The 24,352-nt window shown below is 44.6% G+C and overlaps 1 protein-coding gene and 1 long non-coding RNA gene across 9 annotated transcripts in view; one reads left to right on the top strand and one right to left on the bottom strand.

The window, feature by feature from the left end:
* The window catches only part of RGS6 (regulator of G protein signaling 6), an 831,317-nt gene that overhangs the window by 34,534 nt on the left and 772,431 nt on the right, over positions 1–24,352 (top strand). For 6 of the 7 annotated variants that reach the window (XM_029598736.1, XM_029598734.1, XM_029598733.1 and 3 more), the window contains exon 2: positions 14,902–15,006. In XM_029598736.1, coding sequence (XP_029454596.1) covers positions 14,923–15,006 — 84 coding nt within the window. In that variant the 5' untranslated portion in view covers positions 14,902–14,922. Of the gene's footprint in view, positions 1–14,676; positions 15,007–24,352 lie in introns of those variants that run through there. The other variant, XM_029598732.1, reaches the window with a different exon arrangement.
* Positions 16,136–24,352, bottom strand: part of LOC115090080 — a 30,838-nt gene continuing 22,621 nt past the window's right edge. Inside the window, exons 3-4 of one of the 2 annotated variants that reach the window (XR_003856302.1) lie at positions 19,586–19,670; positions 16,136–16,304 (exon numbers count right to left, since the gene is read on the bottom strand). This is a non-coding gene — a long non-coding RNA (uncharacterized LOC115090080). Of the gene's footprint in view, positions 16,305–19,082; positions 19,671–24,352 lie in introns of those variants that run through there. The other variant, XR_003856301.1, reaches the window with a different exon arrangement.

The raw sequence follows: 24,352 nt of genomic DNA, 5'->3' as shown, positions 1-24,352 counted from the left end.
TTCCTCCCGGCAGGCCTTAGCCCCAATCCCACAGGCAGCGGCACAATAGACCCGCTTACCAGTTCAAGCAACCAATCAGCGAGGGAAAGGATCATTTAAACAAACCTGAGCACGGACGCTGCTCGTCAAAGGGGTGCGAAAAGGTGGTTGCCCTTCTGTGGGCCCCTTCGTGCTGCACCTGAGCAACCATCTTTCCGACTCCACTCCCCCGCGACTCAAACAATCCCTCTTGAATCAATTAACTCATCGGAAAGTGAGGCCTGGAAATAACAACAACCACCCAGGACCCTTAACCAAGGCTCATCTCTGCTCTCACAATAAGTCCAGAGTAACACAAATATGATGACCCAACATATTCCCATCAGATATCACCGCCACCTCTTCAACATGCTCCCAGCTCAATCCCCTACAGCAAGAACTCCCAAATCTCTCATCCCTATCTTGATCACTCCCCTGACTCAGCTCCTAGGTCTAACACTTCTCTCAGTGACCCTATTTAATTCTCAATCTCTGACAAAAAAAACTCATATCCTCAACGACTATCTCTTAGACTGTAACCCTGACGTCTGCGCCATTACAGAAACCTGGCTAAAAAACTCGGATATAGCGCTAATCAACCAATTACCTACCCACAAATACGATTTTTTCTCTATACACAGACAAAAAAAACGAGGGGGCGGCCTATTACTAGCCTCCAAGAAAGAACTTAGACTAACATCTCATACAATCAAGACAGAATCCAAACTAGAATTAGGTTTATTCAAATCTAATCATCTGCAAGTCTTACTAGTTTATGCCCCTCCAGGAGTATTGGAAGCAGACGCCTCCCCCCTTATTGAATCCATTGTTAAACATATCAATATTGACTCTCCTACCATAATCTTGGGAGACTTTAACATACACTTTGAAGCCTCTCACCATACGCCCAATTGTGAAGCCTTAATCACCGCCCTCAATGCAATGGGATTCACCCAGATCGTCAACGGACCCACACATAAAGCAGGACATACATTGGACCTTATCTTTATCAACTCTAATTTCTCCATCACCAAGGATCCGGCTTGTACCCCCATCCCCTGGTCAGACCACTATCTGATAACAACCACCCTCACTTCAAATAAACAGACACCCAACACCCAACACCTCTCCTCCATTCACTTTAGGAAATCATGTGCTTCCGAGACACTCAATGAACAGCTCACTAAGGATCTCAAAAATATAGATCTATCCAACCCCAACACAGCAGTGCTCTCCTGGCACAAGATCACAGAAGATGTAGCAAATAAGCTCTGCCCATCTATCTCGAAAAGAATTAACCCCACAAAAAAAGGAAATCAACCTTGGTTCACCCAGGAACTCAAACAGTTAAAACAAGAACTGCGTCACAAAGAAAACAAATGGCGTAAAGCCCCTTCCCCCTCCACGCTTTCATCATACAGAGGAACCTTACATTATTACAGGTCATCAATTTTAAAAGCTAAAAAAGTTTTTTACGCAAATAAAATCCATGACTTCCAATATGATGCGAAGGCTCTCTTCTCATATGTGTCTCAAATTACAAAGTCACTACCACCACCGATCCCAGACAAACAAGCTCAATCCAAGGCAAATGAGCTAGCCATATTCTTTCAGCAGAAGATATCAAACACGATCTCCCTCCTCCCACCCAATACCAACACCCTCGTTTCATTTACCAATACCCATATGCTTAAGGAAGCCAAATTAGAAAACTTCGAATTAACTTCATCTAAAGAGATCGAATCCATTCTCAAGAAGCAGAAACCATCCAGCCATCCCACAGACAACCTACCAACCAAGCTACTTCTACTCATACCAAACACTATATCCGGACCACTGGCCAACATCATAAACTGCTGCTTAACCCAAGGACTGTACCCAAACATCCTAAAAAACGCCTCTCTCAAACCCCTACTTAAGAAACACAACTTAGACCCTAGTGAACTAGCTAATTTCCGCCCTATATCGAATCTTCCATTCTTAGCCAAACTCACAGAAAAGGTGGTTAACACCCAGCTATCAGAATATTTAGAAGATTACAATATTTTATATCCTTCACAATATGGTTTCCGCAAATCATGCAGCACAGAAACCTTGCTCATCTCCCTAACTGACCATATTATTATGGGACTAGACAAAGGACATTCTTTTCTTCTAATCCTTTTAGACATATCAGCGGCGTTCGATACCGTCAACCACGCCATCCTCCTGAATCGTCTATTAGACATAGGCATCTCAGGACAAGTCTACAACTGGTTCAAGTCTTTCCTTAGCGATAGAAGTTTCAAGGTCAGAATAAATAATAAAGAATCACCACCAACAAATTCATCACTTGGAGTACCTCAAGGATCCTCCCTGTCCCCCACCCTTTTTAATATCTACCTCCTCCCCCTATGCCAACTATTAACAAGCCTCAACCTTATTCACTACATTTACGCGGATGATGTGCAGATCCTGATCCCCATAACGGAATCCATCACCAAATCACTCTCGATCTGGAACAACTGCCTACATTCTATCACTAATCTCCTCAACAGTTTAAATTTGGTCCTCAATGCTAAAAAGACCGAACTCCTCCTCATTTCCGCCTTCCAAGATAACTATCAGTCACAGGCCCAACATAACCACGCCCTCTCTCATACTCAAGTTAGAGACCTTGGGGTTATACTTGATAACCGTCTTAACCTAAAGAGTATGATTAACACTATAACCAAAGATTGCTTCTTCAGACTACAGGTATTAAAAAGACTCAAACCCCTTTTATATTTCCACGACTTTAGGACAGTTCTTCAATCATTGATTTTTGCCAAAATAGACTACTGCAGCGCGCTCTTCACAGGATTACCCAACTCATCCATCAGGCCTCTCCAGATGATACAGAATGCTGCAGCTAGAATCCTGACAAGCACCAACCGGAATGATCATATTACACCCATCCTCCGAAATCTACACTGGTTACCAGTCAATTACAGAGTCCTTCACAAATCTTTAACATTAATACACAAATTCATCTATAATCTCCTTTATCTCGACCTTGAAATTCCATTAAAACTCCATACTTCTAACAGGCCAATGAGAGAAATATCCAAAGGAACGCTACAAGCCCCTCCAACCAAAGCCACACGACTCATCGCATCCAGGGACCGAGCATTTTCGACAGCAGGCCCAGCCATCTGGAACAACCTCCCTGCAGAACTTAGGCTGGAACCTTGCCTGCTAACTTTTAAGAAAAAACTCAAAACGTGGCTGTTCCGCCAAGCCTTCCCAGAACCCTGGGATACACATTAGGCGTTATCTACCCATGATTAATGGATCCTCCCCTCCTCTGAATACCTTGACAGCATGGATACCGACTCTAACATGTGGACTATCTCTAGTCTGGACTACCTCTAGTCCGGAATTTGTTTCTCTCCCTTTAACTTAACTTTATATTTCTCTTCTAGCTTCCTAAGCTTCCAAGTTCACAGTCCTCGTTGTAATGTAACTTTGTTTTTTTTCTTCCTTTATCTAGTTATTTTACCCCTGTTCGATGTAAACCGTCCTGATATGGTATTTAACCATGAAGGTCGGTATAGAAAAATGTTAAATAAATAAATATGGGAGCTGGTGATGAGCCATACAATCCCTGGACCGATGATTCGTCCCAGGATTCAGATGATTTGCCTTCACAGCCCTCTTCTCCTGATGAAAGGAAGCGTTCTCCTCCAGCGGACTTGTCCTTTATCAACTTTGTTAAAGAAATGTCTGAAACAGTTCCATTCCAGCTTCAGACCGAAGAGGACTCTAGGCATCATATGTTACAACTTCTCCAATTTCTCGATGCTCCTAAGGAAATCATGTCTATTCCTATTCATGATATCCTCTTGGACCTTTTAAAGAGAAATTGGGAGCACCTTGGCTCTGTGGCACCTGTCAACTGTAAGGCAGATGCCACCTATCTAGTTTAGCCAGCCCCTGGCTTCCAGAGAGCTCAAACAGATCATCATTCAGTAGTTATGGAGTCAGCCCAGAAGAGGGCACGATGCTCCAAACCCCACTCTTCCATTCCCCCAGGAAAGGAACAGAAATTTCTAGATGCGTTTGGAAGACGGGTATTTCATAGGTCAATGCTCATTTCTCGCATTGCTTCCTATCAATTATACATGATCCAGTACAATAGGACCCTGTTTACGAAGATTCAGGAATTTGCTGAAGCATTACCTCTGCAATTCCAGGACCAACTTCATGCCCTAGCACATAAGGGTCTAGATGCTGCCAAACATGAAGTACGTTCGGCATATGACATCTTCGACACTGCCTCAAGAGTTTCGGCGGCAGGAATTAGTGCGAGAAGATGGGCCTGCCTAAAGTCTTCAGACCTCAGACCAGAAGTACAGGACAGGTTAGCTGACTTGCCCTGTGCTGGGGATAATCTTTTCGGAGAAAAGATTCAAGAAGCAGTGGTGCAGCTCAAGGACCACCAAGAAACTGCGCCAGCTCTCCTTACTGCCTTCTGATCTCTCTTCCGAATGATCTTTTAGAAGAGATTCCAAGAGACAATTCTACCGGCAAAGGAGATTCTATTCTCCGGCGTCCAGGGATCGAGTTTCTAAGCCTTACCAAAAAGGACAATCCAAGCAACCTCGAGTTCAGGAGTCACAGCCAGCCCCCCAGCCAGGTCTAGTGTCTGGCTTTTGACTCCTTCCTAGACAGCAGTACCCAATCTCCACTTCCGACTATTCCCATCGGAGGCCGGTTGGGCCACTTCTCCAAACTGTGGCACACAGTCACCACAGATCAGTAGGTACTCGCTGTAATAACCCAAGGTTACCGTCTCAACTTTCTCTCTGTTCCACCGGATTCCCCACCTCGGCTGATGTGGGGTACATCTGACCACTCACCGCTCCTGAGCAGGAGGTCTCCCTCCTCCTCCTCCAGTCCCAAGCAAGAGAAACAGTGCCCCTCTCCCAACAGGGGCAGGGTTTCTATTCCCGGTATTTCATGATACCTAAAAAGTCAGGTGGTGTTCGCCCAATACTGGACCTTCGCACCTTAAAGAAATACCTACAAAGAGAAAAGTTTAAGATGGGACCTTGGGTTCTCTTCTTCCCCTTCTCCAAAGGGAAGACTGGCTCTGCTCTCTAGACCTCCAGGACGTGTACATACACATTTCCATTACTCCGTCACATCGCAGATTCCTGCTCTTCCTAGTAGGCCCAAAACACTTCCAATACTGGGCATTACCATTCGGCCTAGCATCTGCCCCACGATTCTTCACCAAATGTCTCGTAGTGGTAGCTGCCTTTCTCAGGAGTCAAAGTGTCCACGTCTACCCCTATCTCGACGATTGGTTGATCAGGGCTCCTACTCAGCAAGCTGCACTGACGTCTCTACGTCTCACGTGCCATACCCTGATCTCCCTATGGTTTCTCATAAACTATGCAGGAAGACCTTGTGAGACTGGAAAATTGGGCATCCAAATGGCAGATGAAATTTAATGTGGATAAGTGCAAGGTGATGCATATAGGGAAAAATAACCCATGCTATAATTACACGATGTTGGGTTCCATATTAGGTGCTACAACCCAAGAAAGAGATCTAGGTGTCATAGTGGATAACACATTGAAATCGTCGGTTCAGTGTGCTGCGGCAGTCAAAAAAGCAAACAGAATGTTGGGAATTATTAGAAAAGGAATGATGAATAAAACAGAATGTTGGGAATTATTAGAAAAGGAATGATGAATAAAACGGAAAATGTCATAATGCCTCTGTATCGCTCCATGGTGAGACCGCACCTTGAATACTGTGTACAATTCTGGTCGCCGCATCTCAAAAAAGATATAATTGTGATGGAGAAGGTACAGAGAAGGGCTACCAAAATGATAAGGGGAATGGAACAACTCCCCTATGAGGAAAGACTAAAGAGGTTAGGACTTTTCAGCTTGGAGAAGAGACGACTGAGGGGGGATATGATAGAGGTGTTTAAAATCATGAGAGGTCTAGAACGGGTAGATGTGAATCGGTTATTTACTCTTTCGGATAGTAGAAAGACTAGGGGACACTCCATGAAGTTAGCATGGGGCACATTTAAAACTAATCGGAGAAAGTTCTTTTTTACTCAACGCACAATTAAACTCTGGAATTTGTTGCCAGAGAATGTGGTTCATGCAGTTAGTATAGCTGTGTTTAAAAAAGGATTGGATAAGTTCTTGGAGGAGAAGTCCATTACCTGCTATTAAGTTCACTTAGAGAATAGCCACTGCCATTAGCAATGGTTACATGGAATAGACTTAGTTTTTGGGTACATGCCAGGTTCTTATGGCCTAGATTGGCCACTGTTGGAAACAGGATGCTGGGCTTGATGGACCCTTGGTCTGACCCAGTATGGCATTTTCTTATGTTCTTATGCAAAATCCAGGCTAGTTCCCTCTCAAATCCTATCATTCATAGGGGCCGACTTGGACACTCTAAAAGCGAAAGTTTTCCTACCTCAGGATCAAGCTTTCACTCTCACCTCTCTGGCTCATTGACTGCAGTCTCGACAACACTCAACTGCACGTCACTTTCTGATCTTACTGGGTCATATGGCCTCCTAGGTGCATGTCACTCCCTTGGCCCGCCTGGACATGAGAGTAATGCAGTGGACTCTAAAATCACAGTAAATTCAGTCTTCTCAGCCAAAGTCCACCATTGTCCACATCACCAACCAGCTCCGCTTATCACTGGCTTGGTGGATAAACCAATCCAATCTGCTTCAAGGCCTTCCATTTCAGGCTCCGGAACCTCAAATAACTTTGACAACAGATGCCTCCAACCTCGGCTGGGGTGCACATGTTGCAAACCTGCAAACTCAGGGCATTTGGTCTCCAGAGGAAGCCAAACACCAAATAAATTTCCTGGAGTTTCGTGCAATCAGATATGCTCTCAGGGCTTTTCAGGATCACCTTTCAATCAGGTCATCCTGATTCAAACAGACAACCAGGTGGCCATGTGGTACATCAACAAGCAAGGGGGAACAGGCTCCTACTCCTGTGTCAGAAAGCTGCACAGATATGGGCAGAAGTCCTTTCCCACTCGATGTACCTCAGGGCCACCTACTTGCCGGGAGTGGACATTGTGTTGGCAGACAAGCTGAGTCGCACTTTTCAACCACACAAGTGGTCTCTCAACCCCACTGTAGTGGACTCAATATTCCAACGTTGGGGTTACCCTCACATAAACCTCTTTGCGTCAATTCACAACCGCAAAGTAGGGAACTTCTGCTCTCTCAGTCGCAACCAACACCTTCAACCAAGAGACGCTTTCTCCCTCTCGTGGGCCAGCGGTCTCCTTTATGCGTACCTTCCACTTCCACTCATTTCGAAGACTCTCGTGAAGTTGTGAAGGGACAAGGGACTAATGATTCTCATAGCCCCTCATTGGCCACGCCAGGTCTGGTTTCCAATTCTCCACGACCTATCAGTACCCCTGCACATTCCTCTGGGGAAGGACCAGCTTCTGATCACTCAGAACAACGGCTGCCTTTGTCACCCCAACCTCCAGGCCCTCTCCCTGACTGCCTGGATGTTGAAAGGTTAATACCTCAACCTCTTAACCTTTGAGAGCCGGTTTTCCGTGTCCTAGTAGCTTCACAAAAAACTTCCAGAAGGCAGTCTTATCGTTACAAATGGAACAGGTTTACAGCATGGTGTACTTCCATGTCCATCGATCCCTTCACTTGTTCCACACCGAAGTTTTTGGACTATCTCTGGCATTTGTCAGAGTCAGGTCTCCAAACTTCTTCCATCAGGGTACATGTCAGTGCGGTAGCTGCCTTCCATAAAGGTGTTGGGGATGTACCTATTTCAGTGCAACCCCTTGTAACATGCTTTTTGAAGGGCTTGTTCCACCTTAAACCTCCACTGCACCCTCTGTCCCCTTCCTAGGACCTCAACTTGGTTTTGGGATGGCTCATGAAACCGCCGTTTGAGCCTCTCCAATCCTGCGATCTCCGCCATCTCACCTGGAAGGTGATTTTTCTTTTGGCGATCACATCCACTCGCAGAGTTAGTGAGTTACAGGCCTTAGTTACCTACCCACCTTAAACTAAACTTCGGCATGATAGGGTAGTACTCCGCACTCACCCTAAGTTTTTGCCTAAGGTAGTAAAGGAGTTTCATATCAATCAATCCATTATACTACCCACCTTCTTTCCCAGGCCCCACTCAAACCTAGGAGAACGGGCTCTGCATACCCTTGACTGTAAACATGCTCTAGCATTTTATCTAGACCGTACAGCTGCCCACAGGAAATGCACTCAATTGTTAGAGTCCTTTGATCCCATCAAATTGGGCAAACTTGTGGGTAAGCAGACTCTCTCCTCCTGGTTAGCGGACTGTATTTCCTTTTGTTACTAACAGGCAGGCAATCTGCTCCAAGACCGTGTTAAAGCACACTCTGTCAGGGCCATGGCAACATCAGTAGTGCACCTACACTCGGTGCCGCTTGCTAACATCTGTAAGGCTGCTAACTGGAGCTCTCTCCACACCTTCTCAGCCCATTATTGTTTAGACAAGGCTGGCAGTCGAGATTCCATCTTCGGCCAGTCTGTGCTATGCAACTTATTTGCGAACTGAGGTACCAACATTCTTCCACCAACCCAGTAGGGTTCAGGATGCCCTCTACTAAATTCCACCCCAGTTCTTGTGCCTGTTGCACGTCTCTGGGTACATTTGGAGCTTTGCTCGGGCATCCTCAGCTCGGTACTCACCCATATGTGAGGACTACCATACTGCTTGTCCTATGAGAAAGCAGAGTTGCTTACCTGTCACAGGTGTTCTCACAGGACAGCAGGATGTTAGTCCTCACGAAACCCACCCGCCACCCCGCGGAGTTGGGTTCGCTTACGTTTTATTATTTTATTTTTCGCATGTACTTTTTACTATAAGACGAGACTGAAGGGGGACCCCTGCTGGCTGCAGGATTGGTGCTATGCTGGGCATGCCCAGTAGGTGCCAGTTAAAGTTCTGTAAACTTTGACAAAAGTGTTCCGTAATTGGGTTCCATCCTGATGATGTCGCCCATATGTGAGGACTAACATCCTGCTGTCCTGTGAGAACATCTGTTATAGGTAAGCAACTCTACTTTCCTCACTGCAGTTACCTCAGCTATAAGAGTCAGCGAACTCTAAGTTCATGTCTGCAATATGCCAAACATATGATTTTTCCATGATCGGGTAGTTCTTCCCACTCATCTGAATTTTCTACCAAAGGTTGTTTCAGTTTTCCATATCATTCAATCCATTTCCGAGACCATGTGTCCATGAAGCAGAAAGAGCCCTTCATACCTTAGATAGTAAAAGAGTCCTCATCTAATAAAAGAAAAGAACTCAACTGTATCACCCTGCTTCACATCTATTTGTTGCATATGACAGAAACAGACTTGGTGTCAAAGTTGCCTAAGGTACATTGTCCACCTGGACAGTGGAATATGTTCAACACTGATACACTTTCTTAGGATTGCAATCTCAGTCATGGCTCATCAGCTCAGAGTTCTGCCTTCTCCTCTTGCTCATCTTAGGGTAGAGCCCTTAGAGTATGTTTGGCAAAGCTACAATTTGATTATCAGTTCGCACCTTTACTGAGTATGTGTGGGAGTTTCCACATGAGCGTTGCCTCGAGAGCCTTCTCAGTTTATATCATAGCTAAACACAGCTAGGTAGTCAACTCTTTAAAAGGAGGGCAGGATGCTCATGACTTATTCATCCTATTTATGGAAAACACCATTTATGCTAAGTAAATTTCCTTTTACTATCAATAAGCAGTCTGGATTAGCCATGATCTGTGGGGAGCCCCAAGCTGAGGATTGCAGCGGAGCTTATATTGAATAAGCAACCCGGACTTCATTATGGAGAGTAGATTACTGTGAGAAAAGGTTACGCAAATCTGCTTGTCCAAAGGTTACTGTCTGTCATTGATAGGTTGTTCAGGCAGCAATAGGACATAAAGGTGTGAACTGATGATCAAATTGTAGCTTTGCAAACATACTTTAAGGGTACTACTCTAAGATGAGCAACAGGAGAAGGCAGAACTCTGAGCTGATGAGCCGCAACTGAGAAAACGCTATTTATGGTAAGCAAACTTGCTTTATCTGTCCAAATGGCAATTTTCTAAATATTGAGTTACTTATACAACTAGTTTTTAGCTGGAGAAAAGAGGCATTCCGGGAGCGTTTCAGGGAGGAGTTAAGTTATCCAGCTAACTTAGAATTTCTGTTCTATCTGGCTAAGGTCCTCATTTACTAAGCATTTTTCCCATAGATATAGATTGAGAGAAAAGCCTTAGAAAATCAGGTAAGTTAGCTAGATAACTTTAGATCTGGTATTGGGTAGCCAGATAACTTTTTACTTAACTGGACAGAAGTTAAATTCAGCTAAGTTAGTGGGATAACTTAACTCCTCTCTGAAATATCCCCAGAAAGCCTCTGTTTTTTCTAGTTAGTTTTTAGCCGGATAATGATTTATCTGGCTACAATCTAGCTAGATATGTTTGGCTCAATATTTAGACATTTAGACATCTGCCATTTAGACATCTGCCATTTAGACAGATATCTTTGAGTAATCTGTTTAAATGGCTGTGAATATATATATATGGGGTTTGTTTTTTTTTTGTAGCATTTAAAAGTGATGTTGAGGGGCTGCCAAGGAAAGAGTAAATAGAATAAACAAGCTGCACGAGGCATATAAGGAATAAGGAACAATATTAGAGAGAGAGAGAGGGTCATACATCTATACATGAGCTCGGACAAAATCAGACTGAGGGGCTCAAGACTCAACCTCTGCACATGCTCTGTAAGAAAACTATTTAAGTAGTGCTGTAAAAAAAAAAACCCAAACAGAAATAATAGGGTCTGTGGTCTAATTCTCTACCTCTCCCTGTCCCCCTGTCAGGCCATGCAGATCCTCTACCTATTCCCCTCCTAAATTTCATAAAATGTTCCAGGCTTGCAAATTGGTCCTCCTCATTCCCTTCTGTTCTATTATTAATATTACATTGTACTACCACTGGACCCTCCCACCTCCCCTGCAGTTCTGTCTCACAGTGCATTTCCCCTCCTGCCCAGACCTTCCCATCCCCCGCCCCATATCATTTAAATCCCTGCCAGTAGTGGGGTATGAATTTACCTGCTCCTGGCACCCCAGCACTGCTTCTGTCACATTAATGTAGGAGACAGAGACCATAGCCCCCTTTGGAACCCTTGCACCCTGAATCCCACCTTTAAGGATCACTATTGTGCAATGGCTAGAATTCCTTCTCTCTTCGGGGACAGCAAATATCTTTGCAGCATCCCTAGCACCTGCCACCCCCATGTTCAGAAACCAGATCTTGAAATTAAACTCAAATATCTTGCATGGCAGCAGGAAACTGGGCCAGCCCCTTGTGCTGCATTTCTAATAATACCAAAGAGAGTTTTGGCTCTGTCTTTTGTAGATTTACTCTTTCAAATCATTTTATGCAAATCTCTGAATTTTGCAGAATAGAGATCTGTCTGAATAGACAGTGCTGAAATATTGTTGATAACATTGCTTTTGTTCTGTTTTTTTTTTCTATAATGACTTTACCAAATGATTCAGATGTATATTTTTCTTCTTCTTTCATAACATGAAACATTGAAATTTATGAACTATAAAATTAAAAACAAAATAGTTTCCCCAAATAGTTGAGCTGTTCCTGTGTTAAGATGGTGGCAACAGTAAATTGTCCAGAACAAAAATATAGTTGCCTATGTAGCAGCCTGCTTCAGATGTTATAGCCGAATTGGTTGCAGGGGTTACACTCAGTCCCAGGGCTAAGTCCCAGTTCACAGTCACCAGTCCTTTCACACCAGGGTATGACTTCGAGTGGGGAGGATGACCCTCCAGGGCCGAAGGTATAGCAGAGGAAAAGTCTCTTTCACTCATTGTCTCTCAAAGGTCTACTCACAGTTGCTGCTTTCCCTGTACAGTCTCTATACTGGTACCAAAACATTCACTGGATACTTGAATGGGGTTTCCAAATCAAATTTTGCTGCAACATAAATCTCCAAAGCTAATCATCTTGCTCTCATCAGTTAATCTCCAACAAAAATCTAGGTGCGAACTTGGTCTCAGTCTTGCTTCTCTGAGCGAGTGTCCCTCAGGGTAGCAGGCACTAGGAAAACCACCTTCTTCCAGGTAGTGGAAGTCAGATTCTTAGTAGGGGACCGGAGTCTCCAGTTCTCCTCTGGTATTAAATGGATATTTCAGTGAGAAAATCCCGAATGGCAGAAAGAGATGAAATCCTTATTCCCTCTCTCTCAGGCAGGAATGGTAGCAAAAACTTTCTCCCAACACAAGAAAAAAATCTTCTTCTATGGCAAGAAACTGCTGCCCCTCCATGGGCTATAGGATGGGTGCCACAGATCCTCATTTTCTGGACCTCTTCTAAGCAGGGGGAAAATGCTATGAAATGCAGGAATAGGAATCCAGAAAACACTTCAAAAATAAATTTCTCAAAACTGCTCACAGCACCTGTGACAAACCCAGACTCATCCTTGGCCCAGATAAACCCAGGTTGGGTACTGGGTCAAGGATGAGTTCTCGCCCTCCGAGGTATCTGGTTGAGGGCTTTAAATTGGGATTCACACCAAGGGCTCTTCTGCTTCTCCAAGAACTAAACCAAAATGTTACACACTACTATGTACACTTCTGCAGGTGCTGATTGGGATGGTATGCATCCCTCCTTTCTCTCCACCCAAAGCCTGAGCTAGGGACATCTAGTGGAGACCTTAGAGGTCTCTACTAGAGATGTGAATCAGAACCGGAATTGGTTCGGATTCCGGTTCCGATTCACATGTGGGGTTTTTTTCATCGGGGCCGGTCGCGGTTTGTTTATCGGCTGCGCCTGAGCCGATAAACAAAAAACCCACCCGACCCTTTAAAACTAATACCTTAGCTTCCCCCACCCTCCCGACCCCCCCCCCCCCCACACACAAAAAAACTTTTTACAGGTACCCTGGTGGTCCAGTGGGGGTCCCTGGAGCGATCTCCCGCTCCTGGGCCGTCGGCTGCCACTAATCAAAATGGCGCCGATGGCCCTTTGCCCTTACCATGTGACAGGGTATCTGTGCCATTGGCTGGACCCTATCACATGGTAGGAGCACTGGATGGCCCGCACCATCTTGTGCTCCTACCATGTGACAGGGGCTGACCAATGGCACCGGTAGCCCCTGTGACATAGTAAGGGCAAAGGCTATCGGCACCATTTTGATTACTGGCAGCTGATGGCCCGAGTGCAGGAGATCGCTCCCGGACCTCCGCTGGACCACCAGCAGCTTTTGGAAAGCCTTTGGGGACCCTCCTGACCCCCACAAGACTTGCTAAAAGTCCAGCGCAGGTCCGGGAGCGACCTCCTGCACTCGGACCGTCGGCTGCCAGTATTCAAAATGGTGCCGATAGCCTTTGCCCTTACTATTTCACAGGGGTTACCGGTGCCATTGGTCAGCCCCTGTCACATGGTAGGAGCACAAGATGGCGCCGGCCATCCAGTGCTCCTACCATGTGACAGGGTCCGGCCAATGGCACGGATACCCTATCACATGGTAAGGGCAAAGGGCCATCGGCGCCATTTTGATTAGTGGCAGCCGACGGCCCAGGAGCAGGAGATCACTCCAGGGACCCCCACTGGACCACCAGGTACCTGTAAAACGTTTTTTGGGGGGGTCGGGAGGGTGGGGGAAGCTAAGGTATTAGTTTTAAAGGGTCGGGGTGGGTTTAGGGGTTATTTTTGTGTGCCGTTTTTCCCGCCCTCCCCCAAAACGATAAGAGAACCCCCACGATCAATATCGTGGGGTTTTCCTATTGTTCTGGGGGAGCCCCCGATTTCTGACTATTTTGAAAATATCGTCTGATATTTTCAGTCGTCAGAAGCCCGATTCACATCCCTAGTCTCTACACCTAAAGCTGAACACATAAAAGATATTGTAGTAAAATGTCATCAAACTGGTTGTGTTTTGGATGTTTTGAATCAATCAGTATTAACAGCACACATAGGGGCCGATGCAATAAATCTGCGCAGAAAACGGGCACTCAGTGTTGAGGGCCCGCTTTCCTAATGTGCGTCCAATCACCTCTCCTGGGCAAGCGAGCGAATATTTAAATGAGGGGTCGCGCTGCCAAGGAAGCGCCAGGGACAAATGTGCGCTCCTAGCGCCGCCTCGGCAGCCCAGGAGAGGTGGCTGTCAGCAGGTTAGGAAAACGGATGCTCAGTTTTACAAATGTACATTTTCCTAACCTGTGCACAGGAAAATGGACGCTCATTAATTGAACTTCCCTTTTAAAACTTTTTTTTTTTTTTTAAACCTTTTGGTCCTTTTTGCTCCTCCAACTTAATATTGCCACGATATTAAGTCGGAGAAAGTACAGAAAAGCATTATTTTCTGCTTTCTGTACACTTTTTTTGGGCTGCTCAGAATTTAACACCTGTGCACTTTTTTTTTTTTTTTTTTTGGATCTGGGGAGAATAATTAATAGCCTCCTCAACATGCATTTGCACGTGATGAGTTCTTTTAGTTTCGTGGGGTGGGGGGGAGGGGGTTGGACGCGTGTTTTGGATGCGCAAATCCCCTTATAGAATAAGGGATTGTGGGCACGCGTCCAAAACCCGCATCCAACCATGGGTTTAAACAGTGCGCTCGGCTGAGCACACTATTGCATCGGCCCCCATATTGTTTTCAATTAGATTAACACAATTTATTTACTTTGCACATGTTCCTTGCCTTTCTCCTATTTTTCCTATAGAACAAAAACACAAAGCATTTTCTCTGCTCCATGCTGGTATATCTGCCTTTGGAGATGGAATGTGTCCTTATCATAGTTCTGTGTAACTCGGTGCTATTCTTGTCTTGCAGTTTTGAGTTAAGACCTCAGACATGGCACAAGGATCCAGTGAGCCAAGTCCTGTGGGAACAGCTGATCCAGAAGAAAGTACACCAAACATGATTGTCTACAGAAAAGTAAGGTCTTGGGTTTTTCTTTCTCTTTCCTGTACATTCTGGATGGATTGTGGTGTTGAGGCTGTGATCAATAATTGTATTTTGTGCTGGTTTGTTTAGTACTGGTTTTTACCTCTTGACATTTTGTTTTGGATGTTCACTCCCTTAAACTGGAAACAAAACAAGTCCATTCTTGTCATTTTCAATATTTTAAATGAAAGGGAATCTTGAAAAAATTAATAATTCAATGGTGGTTAGGCAGGGTCAATGTTAGCTGGGATCTGGAAAGAGCAGGGGTTTATGGCGCGTGGCCAAGAATTTGCTGTGATGGCTGGGCCGAGTTGGATGGAGTGGAAATATAGGATAGGATAGAAAACCCTGGGTAGTTGTGAATGAAGGCTTATGGCACCAAATGTCAGCCCTGTTTTGACTGAGTTTGAGGTATAAAGTGTAGGATGAAAATTGCCAGGCTGATAAAAAGGTGATTTTAGTTGTTCTGTACTTTGGAAATAAACTAATCTTAATTTTACGCTATTTCACTTAACATATGAAAGCGATTTAGAATAAAATAGATAAAAAGCGAATAATGTAAAATGCATCTATCTGTGTAATTTTTCAGCTACACATGCACAGGAACATAAACATATAGGGGTACATTTTATAAATCTGCGCGCACGCGTATTTTTGTTCACGCACCAGGCGCAAACAAAAGTACGATGGATTTTATAAGATACGCACGTATCTTATAAAATCGGCCACGCCCCCGACCGCCCCTTTTTGCAAGCCCCGGGACTTACGTGCGTCCCGGGGCTTGCGCACTCGCCGCCGAGCCTTTGTAAAATAGGCTCGCACGCGCAGGGCATTTTAAAAGGGTTACGCGCATACCTTATGCACGTAACCCTTTTAAAATCCGGCCCATAGCTTTCATGGCAGTAAAAAATTAAGTTGTTAACTTTAAAACAAGCACGCGGGTACCCAAATATGAGTGTATGTGCACGTGAGTGGACATACACTGGAATTTTAAATCATGCATGCAGTTGTGCACGTATGATCTAAAATATGTCTAGCGTGTGCAAGTGAGCTCCTAATTTTAAGCTGTTACTTGAACAAGTGTCCTTCGCTTATCTTCCTTAGGACATTATTGGCTTCAACACGTGCAGGTGAGTGCATTTAAAAACATGCTCACGTGAAGGGCATTCCCAATTTTACCAAGTAGTCCATTGGTTTTCCCAGTCGACCTTGAGGTCATCCAGACTTCTCTGGTTCTTCATCTTGCATTCCTCTCAGTTGATCCGGACCCCTCACTTGTCATGTTAGGCCTAAAAAGGGATTTCTGCAGACTTACACCTCATCAGGAGCAGCAGTAAATATACATAGCTAAAAAGCTGCTGCACACTGCTGTTTCCAGTTTTAAAATATGATTTACCCGTGTAACTGTTGGCTGTGACTCACCCCGGCTTGTCCATGCCCCTCCCCTTTTCCACCCCCTTTTTTTTTAGCTCACACACACACACACATGCACATAATTAGCGGATTTTAAAATATGCATCGCTCGCATGCAATTCACATACTTGCGTATATGGGCCTTTTAACACAAACAACGCTTTTAAAATTCAGCCCTTAAGGCAGCTGGAGGAGCAGGGCTGGTGGCAGTGTTGTCTGTAAATGTTTTGTGGGTGTGTTATTGGACACACAATTTCAGCTGTGAACGGCGGCAGGTCTTCTCCACATTGCAACCCCTGCCCCCGTCATGTTCCCTCTAATATTTTAAGAGGAGGAGATATGCATCTCCACCTCAACAATGTACTCTTTCTACTGTTTTGCCACCACTTCCTGCTGCCATCACCAAGGATCCAAGCTTGGCCTTTTTCCTCCTTTCTCCCTCATCCTGTCTTTCTCTGCTCAGCTTCCATCTGTTCACACCATTACTATCTCTTCTCTTTACACTCCTCTTTAGCTTTTCTCATATCTATCAGTTCCCTCACCTTCCTTTCTACTTCATTTACCTCTCACCTACACAACTATTCCTTTTCTACTCTCCCATCCCCTCCACTTCTTTCTCCTACTCCTCCATCTTCACATCATCTCTGTTTACGTGTGCGGTTAAATATCTGATTAATTCTAACTGCACAAAACTTGTAAACTGATTTTAAAACGTGCGCACGTAAAAAATCAGGGGTTACACGCATGGCTGGTCCCTGCACGCACTGCGCATGTTATAAAATCGGGTCTACATTTGTGCGTGCCGGGTAGCGCGCACAAATGTACCCCGCGTGCGTAGGATTTAAAATCGGCCCTTCCTTGTCTGATTTTTGAGGAGTCATGGGAAGGCCTGTCTCCCTTCTCATTCGGGCCCCAAGAAGTAGTAGGAAGCCCACCTGTCTCCCTGACTGGCCCTGAGGAGACATGGTAAAGGCCTTTTCCCCTATCCTTGCTAATCCCACTGAAGCCATTAAGCAAGCTATGGATTTACAGTGAACCATTTTATATATATTTCTGAAATACCCATTCTTTGAATTGTCATTTTTGGAATTGTAGTTAATTAAAGAACTTAATTCAACTTATTTAGGTGAAAAATATTGTTTCTTTTCAAAGAATCTAGTAGTACCAGTTTATCTGAAAAGCAAAGTAATTTTAGTCATTGGAAACCCCAAGAATGATCAAGTAAAAAATGACCCATCTATAATTTTCTTCTGGTGGCACTCAGTAATTTTGATAAGCTTTTAAAGTAGATAGAACAGGCCACTCTCACGTTATAAGGAAACATTGTCAATTATTGTCTTTGGGAGTTGAAGATATAAAAAGTGAGGCCTAACATATATTATTGATGGTGCTTTTGGGTTGAATAAATTTATAAAGTAAAAAATACAAATGCTTTTATTTAGCAAAATAAGTATTATAAGTTTTCGCTTTGTCGGACTGTGGAGTAATAGAATTATTTGGTAATAGTTTTGCTGCATTTAGAAGATTGTACTTTGTGCTTGCTAGGGCATTGATGATAAGAGTGTAAATTAAAGGGGAAAATAATGCAACATATTTTGAGAGAATGGTATAGATGTAGCAAGTAAAGTATGTATTCTTTTATTATAATTAAAGAAAAGGCAACTAAAGTGGCTTATGAAATCTTATGGTGGCAAGTACCATACTGAATTTGATATTCAGTTTATATGTGGGTTTGTGGTATGCTGACATTTTAATAATATTTAAATAAATAGTTGATTTGCAGATTGTGGTTAAAGTAGCACACAAAAGTGTAATAATAGAATAAATTGTATGTACATTTGGCCTAGGTTCTAAATTATGGTCTCATGCCACTAGTAACTAGATCATTCTCTCAAAATTCTCAAACTGTTTTGGTTATATTGGGATTAAGGTGGTGCAGAATAGAATGGTACTGTTTGCTTATTCCTTTAATTCAGTGTTTGGAGAGATGGCTTTTAGGGGGAATGTACCCTGTGTACATATAAGCCTGAGCTCAGAGTGGAAATTTGTGATTCAAAGAGAGAGATATTTCTGTGTGATTCTGAGTGAGGAGTCTTGGGACTCTTTTTAGGCCTGTTGGTGTTTTTTCAGTCCAGCAAGGCCATCCTTTACAAAGGATGTTGATGTGTTAAGGGAATTATCCCAGGCATTTGCCAAATGGTACCTGGGAGAAGGCATGGATGCTAATTACAAATGAGAGATCCTTTGGCTTTCTCTGGAAATTTCCTCCTCTGAAAAATGTAGTGAATCTGTGCGATTACTGATAGATTGTTTGAAGAATAACTAATACATGTAGGTTTTTAGATGAGCTATTGATCTAAAAGAACTGCTAAAGGAAGAGAAAGAATGTGATATTTTAATTTTTGTTACTGCTGTTATCTTTGCTGTGGAATGCTGTGACTCATTCTTTTGTGAATTTTATTGTTGGGTGACTGCTGCTACCATAGAAAAATAAAAGTTGTGTTAATTTTTAATGACAGGACATTGTATGAGACTTTGATTAAGTAATCCCAGGGTTGTTTTGAGGTCTATTGTTCTGCTAATGAATGGATAAAGACAGAAGATATTGTGCATGGGAACAGAAGAGAAAAGGTCATAGAAGAGAAAAGGTTTATTTTTAATTTCACTGTCCAGCATCTAACCGACTATAGCTGGGGTTTTTATCTTCCATTATCTCCATTATAGTTTTGAAAACCATATGCAGTTAGCTTAACTGGAGTTTAAAAAAATTTGGACATGTTCCTGGAGGAGAAGTCCATAAACTGCTATTAGTCAAGTTGACTTAGGAAATAGCCACTGCTTATTACCGGCATCAGTTGTTGCATGTGATTTGATTATAAATGAAATGTAAGTACTATACACATGAGAAATCATTACATGTGCATATATGTACATAAATATATATTTATATTCTGACACAGAAAACTAATTCAACCCTTTTATGTTTATATGTAACCCAAGTCAGGGGAACATATAATAAACGAGGTCCAATGCTCTTTTTTTGAGGTCCCACACTATCTCTATTAGTTAAAAAAAAACAAAACACACAAACAAAAAGCAATGACAGAAGCAACCTGCCACCACCAGTCAACTGTTCCTCCTAATCATACTGTTGTACCGGCAGTTTCCAAACCATGGATTTCAGAAGACCTCTAGGTAGATCATTAGATGAAGGACCATTGGGAATCTTCACCATGACGATCCTGAGTAAAAATAGACAGTTTTCAGCATTAGTTGTACGATTCTCAGAAAACTGTAGACTGCTCTTGCAAAACATTCTTTGCAAAAGCTAACAGAAAATAATGATAAGGGTTTAGAATGTTTGTACAGTAGAGCAACTTTTATCCAGAGTTCCATTATCTGGAAATTTCAAACATCCAGAAAAAATTTTTCTTGTGGCTGGGGATCCTCAGGGTCTTATAGAGCAGTGGGGAGAAGGAAGCAAAACTGGTTTGTGCCTCCTTTACAGGTGCCTCTCTCTAATACCTCCCCCTTTCCCAGTGGCCCAACTTGACCTCAACAGGCAAGCAGAGATAGTGCTTCTCTAACCCATTTGTCTTGCTGCCAGCACTCTTCCTGCATAGTTCACAGGCTCAGATAAACTGTTTAAACCACATAGTGCACCACAGATTTCTAGAAATGGCAGAGATAAGCTGGTGTTGTAGCCTATTGGAACAAAAAAAAAGAATGATGGCATTGACAGACTACGTAAGATCCAATGGGATAATTTGTATGCACACAGGCAGACATGAAGATAGAGGAAGGATGGGAGTGTGAATGAGTTAATAATTGATGTATGAAAAATAGGGGACAAGTCAGAGACATGTAGGTTGAGGGAAGGAAAACCTGAGAAATTAAATTGAAGTAGAACATCTGAGAACCAAGAAAAAGTATGAGGGAAGAAAAGTGTGTGTGTGAGAGAGTGGAAGAAAGATAGGGTATGAAAAAGACAGGTACTATATATAAGAAGGAGGAAACAATAAAGAGAGACCAAAGGTAGGAAATAAACTTAATCAATTTTGGTGGGAAAAAGACAAAAAAATCAGTAAAAATTAACTGGAGAAAAAGCAAAGAAAGGAAGATGTAATAGGGAGAATTTTGTAGCTGCATCATAAGGGTAGAAATCATTATTTTAGTTTTGGTTTACATTTAGTGTTCTGTTGTGCTTTTTCTGTGTTGTATAGCTTGACTCATGTTTTGGCTCATTCCTTAGCTCAGCTGTTCCTCGGCTCAGAAATCAAATATTCTGGTTTGTCTACCTCGTTACCAGACACATTCTCATTTATACTATCAGAGTGTAAGTATTGTGCCAGTAGAAAGAGGTTTGATTAACCAGCCTTGGCAGTCAGTGCTGCTAAGCAAAATATCCTTCCCTTTTTGCTCTATGATGATTCAAACATTTTTGCAAATTTGGAGCTTCGATCTATCAATATCCTCCCCCCCCCCCCCCCCCGCCTCCAGACTCCAGTCAGAGAAATAGTGATTCTGTAGATATTAAGTTTACAGATATTTTTATTTACATCACTGGGACTGTAGGAAATTATCCATAGTAAACCATTTTGGATTCTGCTATTAAGAATATTAGGGGTAGTTTTTAAACTGGCTGCATTGGGGCAAAGTCTGCGGGGACTTTTTATTTGCAGATGTTTCACCAATTTTCAAATCAAAACATTTTGCATCATTTCACTTTGAAGCTCATTACAGGTACAAAGTATCCATAGACATTTGCAGCTGCTTTTTGCGTGGGTAATTTTTAATTGAAAATGCTGCATGCAGATTGGAAAATCCAATCTACATATGTTATTTTCCTTCCCTGACCTAAACACGGCCTGGAAGTGCCTCCTCTAAATACAGCTCTAAAGGAGCACAATTTTCAAACATCCAATTATGCATGTAAATAGCTCTTTACTCTCATAAATGACTTTGAATATTGCCATCTTCAAGATCAAGAGCCCATTAAAGGATATTTGTGTGGCAGTCTAGTGGTAACTCTAGCACATTCTACTGTTGACATATATATTCTATTTTCCTGGCGTGTAGCCAGATGGACTCAGTACGAATGGGTTAGTATCCGCGTGCTAGCAGTTGGAGACGGATCTGACGTCAGCACGGGGTATATAGCCCCACAGGAAGCGCAGCGATTTAGTAATTTCCGTCTCCAAAGCAGTTTGGAGTGCCTGCACGCTGTTCAGCGTGCTTTCCAAGACTACTTTAATTTTTTTCTCTTTTCTTTTCGTTCTAGTTTCCTCTTTCCCTGTCTCCTCGACTCTTCCGCCCCGCGCTCCTCAGGGGACGTTCTGTCCATTCCCCCCAGTTGAGCTTCCCGGGGTGACTACCGTGGTCCCCCGGAGGTGAAAGTCCTCGGTCCAGCCGAACCGCGGCAGGGGCAGAGCCCCCCGGGGGAGACTCGGGTGGAGCTTCGAGGCCCTCGGTCCCGGCGTGGACGAGGTAGCGGGTGCTGTTCCTCAATCGCGGTGGTGAACAGTACTGGCCCTTTCCCCCGCAGCCGGAGACCACCTGAGTTCCAGCCCGGGAGCGCCGAAGATCTGGTAAGGCGTACGTCTCTTCGCCCAGGTCTCTGAAGCCTAGAGGATCGGCGGCGTGGCAAGCCGGGGAGGACGCCATTTTGTGGCCCTATTCAGGTATTCCGCGCCCGTAATAGGCGCGGCTTTCTTCCTCCTTGTGCGTATATGGTATTGTTTTCGCATATTGGCTGCCACTGTGAGTGTTTGCCGCATATTATTGAAAGCCTATTGCATGCCATAGAGCAGGGGTCAGGAACCTATGGCTCGGGAGCCAGATATGGCTCTTTTGATGGCTGCATCTGGCTCGCAGACAAATCTTTAATAAAAAAGTAAAAATTTAACAAAATCCCCCACTCTCCTGACACCCCCCAAGACCTGCCAAAAGTCCCTGGTGGTCCAGGAGCGATCTCCTGGACTTGGGCTGTCGGCTGCCAGTAGTCAAAATGGCGCCAACGGCCCTTTGCCCTCACTATGTCACTGGAGTCGACCAATGGTGGCGGTAGCCCCTGTGACATTGGGCAAAGGGCCGTCGGCTGCCAGTAATCAAAATGGCGTCGACGGCCCTTTGCCCTTACTATGTCACAGGGGCTACTGCCGCCATTGGTCGACCCCAGTGACATAGTGAAAGCAAAGGGCCATCGGCACCACTTTGACTACTGGCAGCCGACAGCCCAAGTCCAGGAGATCGCTCCTGGACCCCCGCTGGACCACCAGGGACTTTTGGCAGGTCTTGGGGGGGTCAGGAGGGTGGGGGGCTTTATTAGATTTTTACTTTTTTATTAAAGATTTGTCTGTGAGCCCTGGACCCCTGCTGGATCACCAGGGACTTTTGGCAGGTCTTGGGGCATCAGGAGAGTAGGAGGTTGTAGTAAATTAATTTGGTAGGTCTTGGGGGAGTCAGGAGGGTGGGGGGTTGTAGTTAGTATGGCTCTCACAGAATTACATTTTAAAATATGTGGCGTTCATGGCTCTCTCAGCCAAAAAGGTTCCCGACCCCTGCCATAGAGTGTATATTGCTAAACGGCTTACTGCTGATTGCCTATTGCCTACCGTTAAGCGTATATTGCTAACTGCTTAAGTGCTGATTGCCTATTGAATGCCATTAAGCGTATATTGCTAACTGCTTAAGTGCTGATTGCCTGTTGAATGCCATTCAGCGTATATGGCTCACTGCTTACGTGTTGATTGCCTATTGAATGCCATTCAGCATATTCTTACTATTGTGCGCCTGTTGTATTAGGCGCCTATTGTGCGCTTGCTGTATTAAGCGCCTATTGCTGCCGCATTTCTTCTTGTGCGCCTGTTGTATTAAGCGCCTATTGCTGCCGCATTTCTTCTTGTGCGCCTGTTGTTTTAAGCGCATAGTGCTGCCGCATTTCTTCTTGTGCGCCTGTTGTATTCAGCGCCTATTGCTGCCGCATATTATTACTATTGGGCGCCTGTTGTTTTAAGCGCCTATTGCTGCCGCATATTATTGCTATTGTGCGCCTGTGGTATTAAGCGCCTATTGCTGCCGCATATTATTGCTATTGTGCGCCTGGTGTATTCAGCGCCTATTGCTGCCGCATATTATTACTATTGTGCGCCGGTTGTAGTAGGCGCCTATTGCTGCCGCTTATTATTGCGCGCTTGTTCTATTTGGTATGGATCAGCACGCAGCCGCATCCTCAGCGGCGCAGCCGCTTGTCTCAGGCATTTCAGCCCTTGGCCTCTGCTCTGCATGCCACCTTAGGGCCACACGCAGTACTGCGCCAGACTCACTATGTGCCCAATGTGAGGTGGCAGGGGGACCCTCCGGCCAGGACCAGTCTCAGCTGCAGTTTCTTGACAGTTCCCCTGGGGCTACCCCGGATTTGGGGGGCAGTCTTGACCATTCGGGAATCCCGGGAGAGCTTGTACCCCGGTGATTCGAGGCTGCTTCCATTTCCTGGGTGGATCTCTTTAAGGGGATTCATGCCTTCGTCCAGATGCAGACGGCTTCCCATCCCGGCCCTACTGTCCCTGTTGCTCCGGTGGTTCCTGCTGTTGCTGCGGTTCCTGCGGTGGCTGCATCGGCGGCGCCTGCTGCGGCCGCCGCTACAGTGGCAGCACCTAGGGATCCTGTGCCTGGACCCTCACGGCCTTTTCGGGAGCGGGACCTCCCGCCTCTGGACAGTCCAGATCAATCGGACCAGGAGGTTTCGCCGGACGAGTCAGACCTCCCGGATGAGGGGGACCGCCCCCCGGGGATTGAGCCATATAGAACCATGAGGCGGTTCTTCCCTAAGGAGGACCTCTCAGACCTCGTGACTCAGTGTCTGGCGGAGTTGGATATCACTGGTCCCAGTGCTTCGGTACCTTCTGCGCAGAACCCCCTGCTG

The sequence above is a fragment of the Rhinatrema bivittatum genome, chromosome 4, assembly GCF_901001135.1.
Source record: "Rhinatrema bivittatum chromosome 4, aRhiBiv1.1, whole genome shotgun sequence".
In the NCBI taxonomy this organism is placed as follows: Eukaryota; Metazoa; Chordata; class Amphibia; order Gymnophiona; family Rhinatrematidae; genus Rhinatrema; species Rhinatrema bivittatum.
Note: the sequence above shows the minus strand (reverse complement) of the source record. Positions and strands in the feature narration are given on the sequence as shown.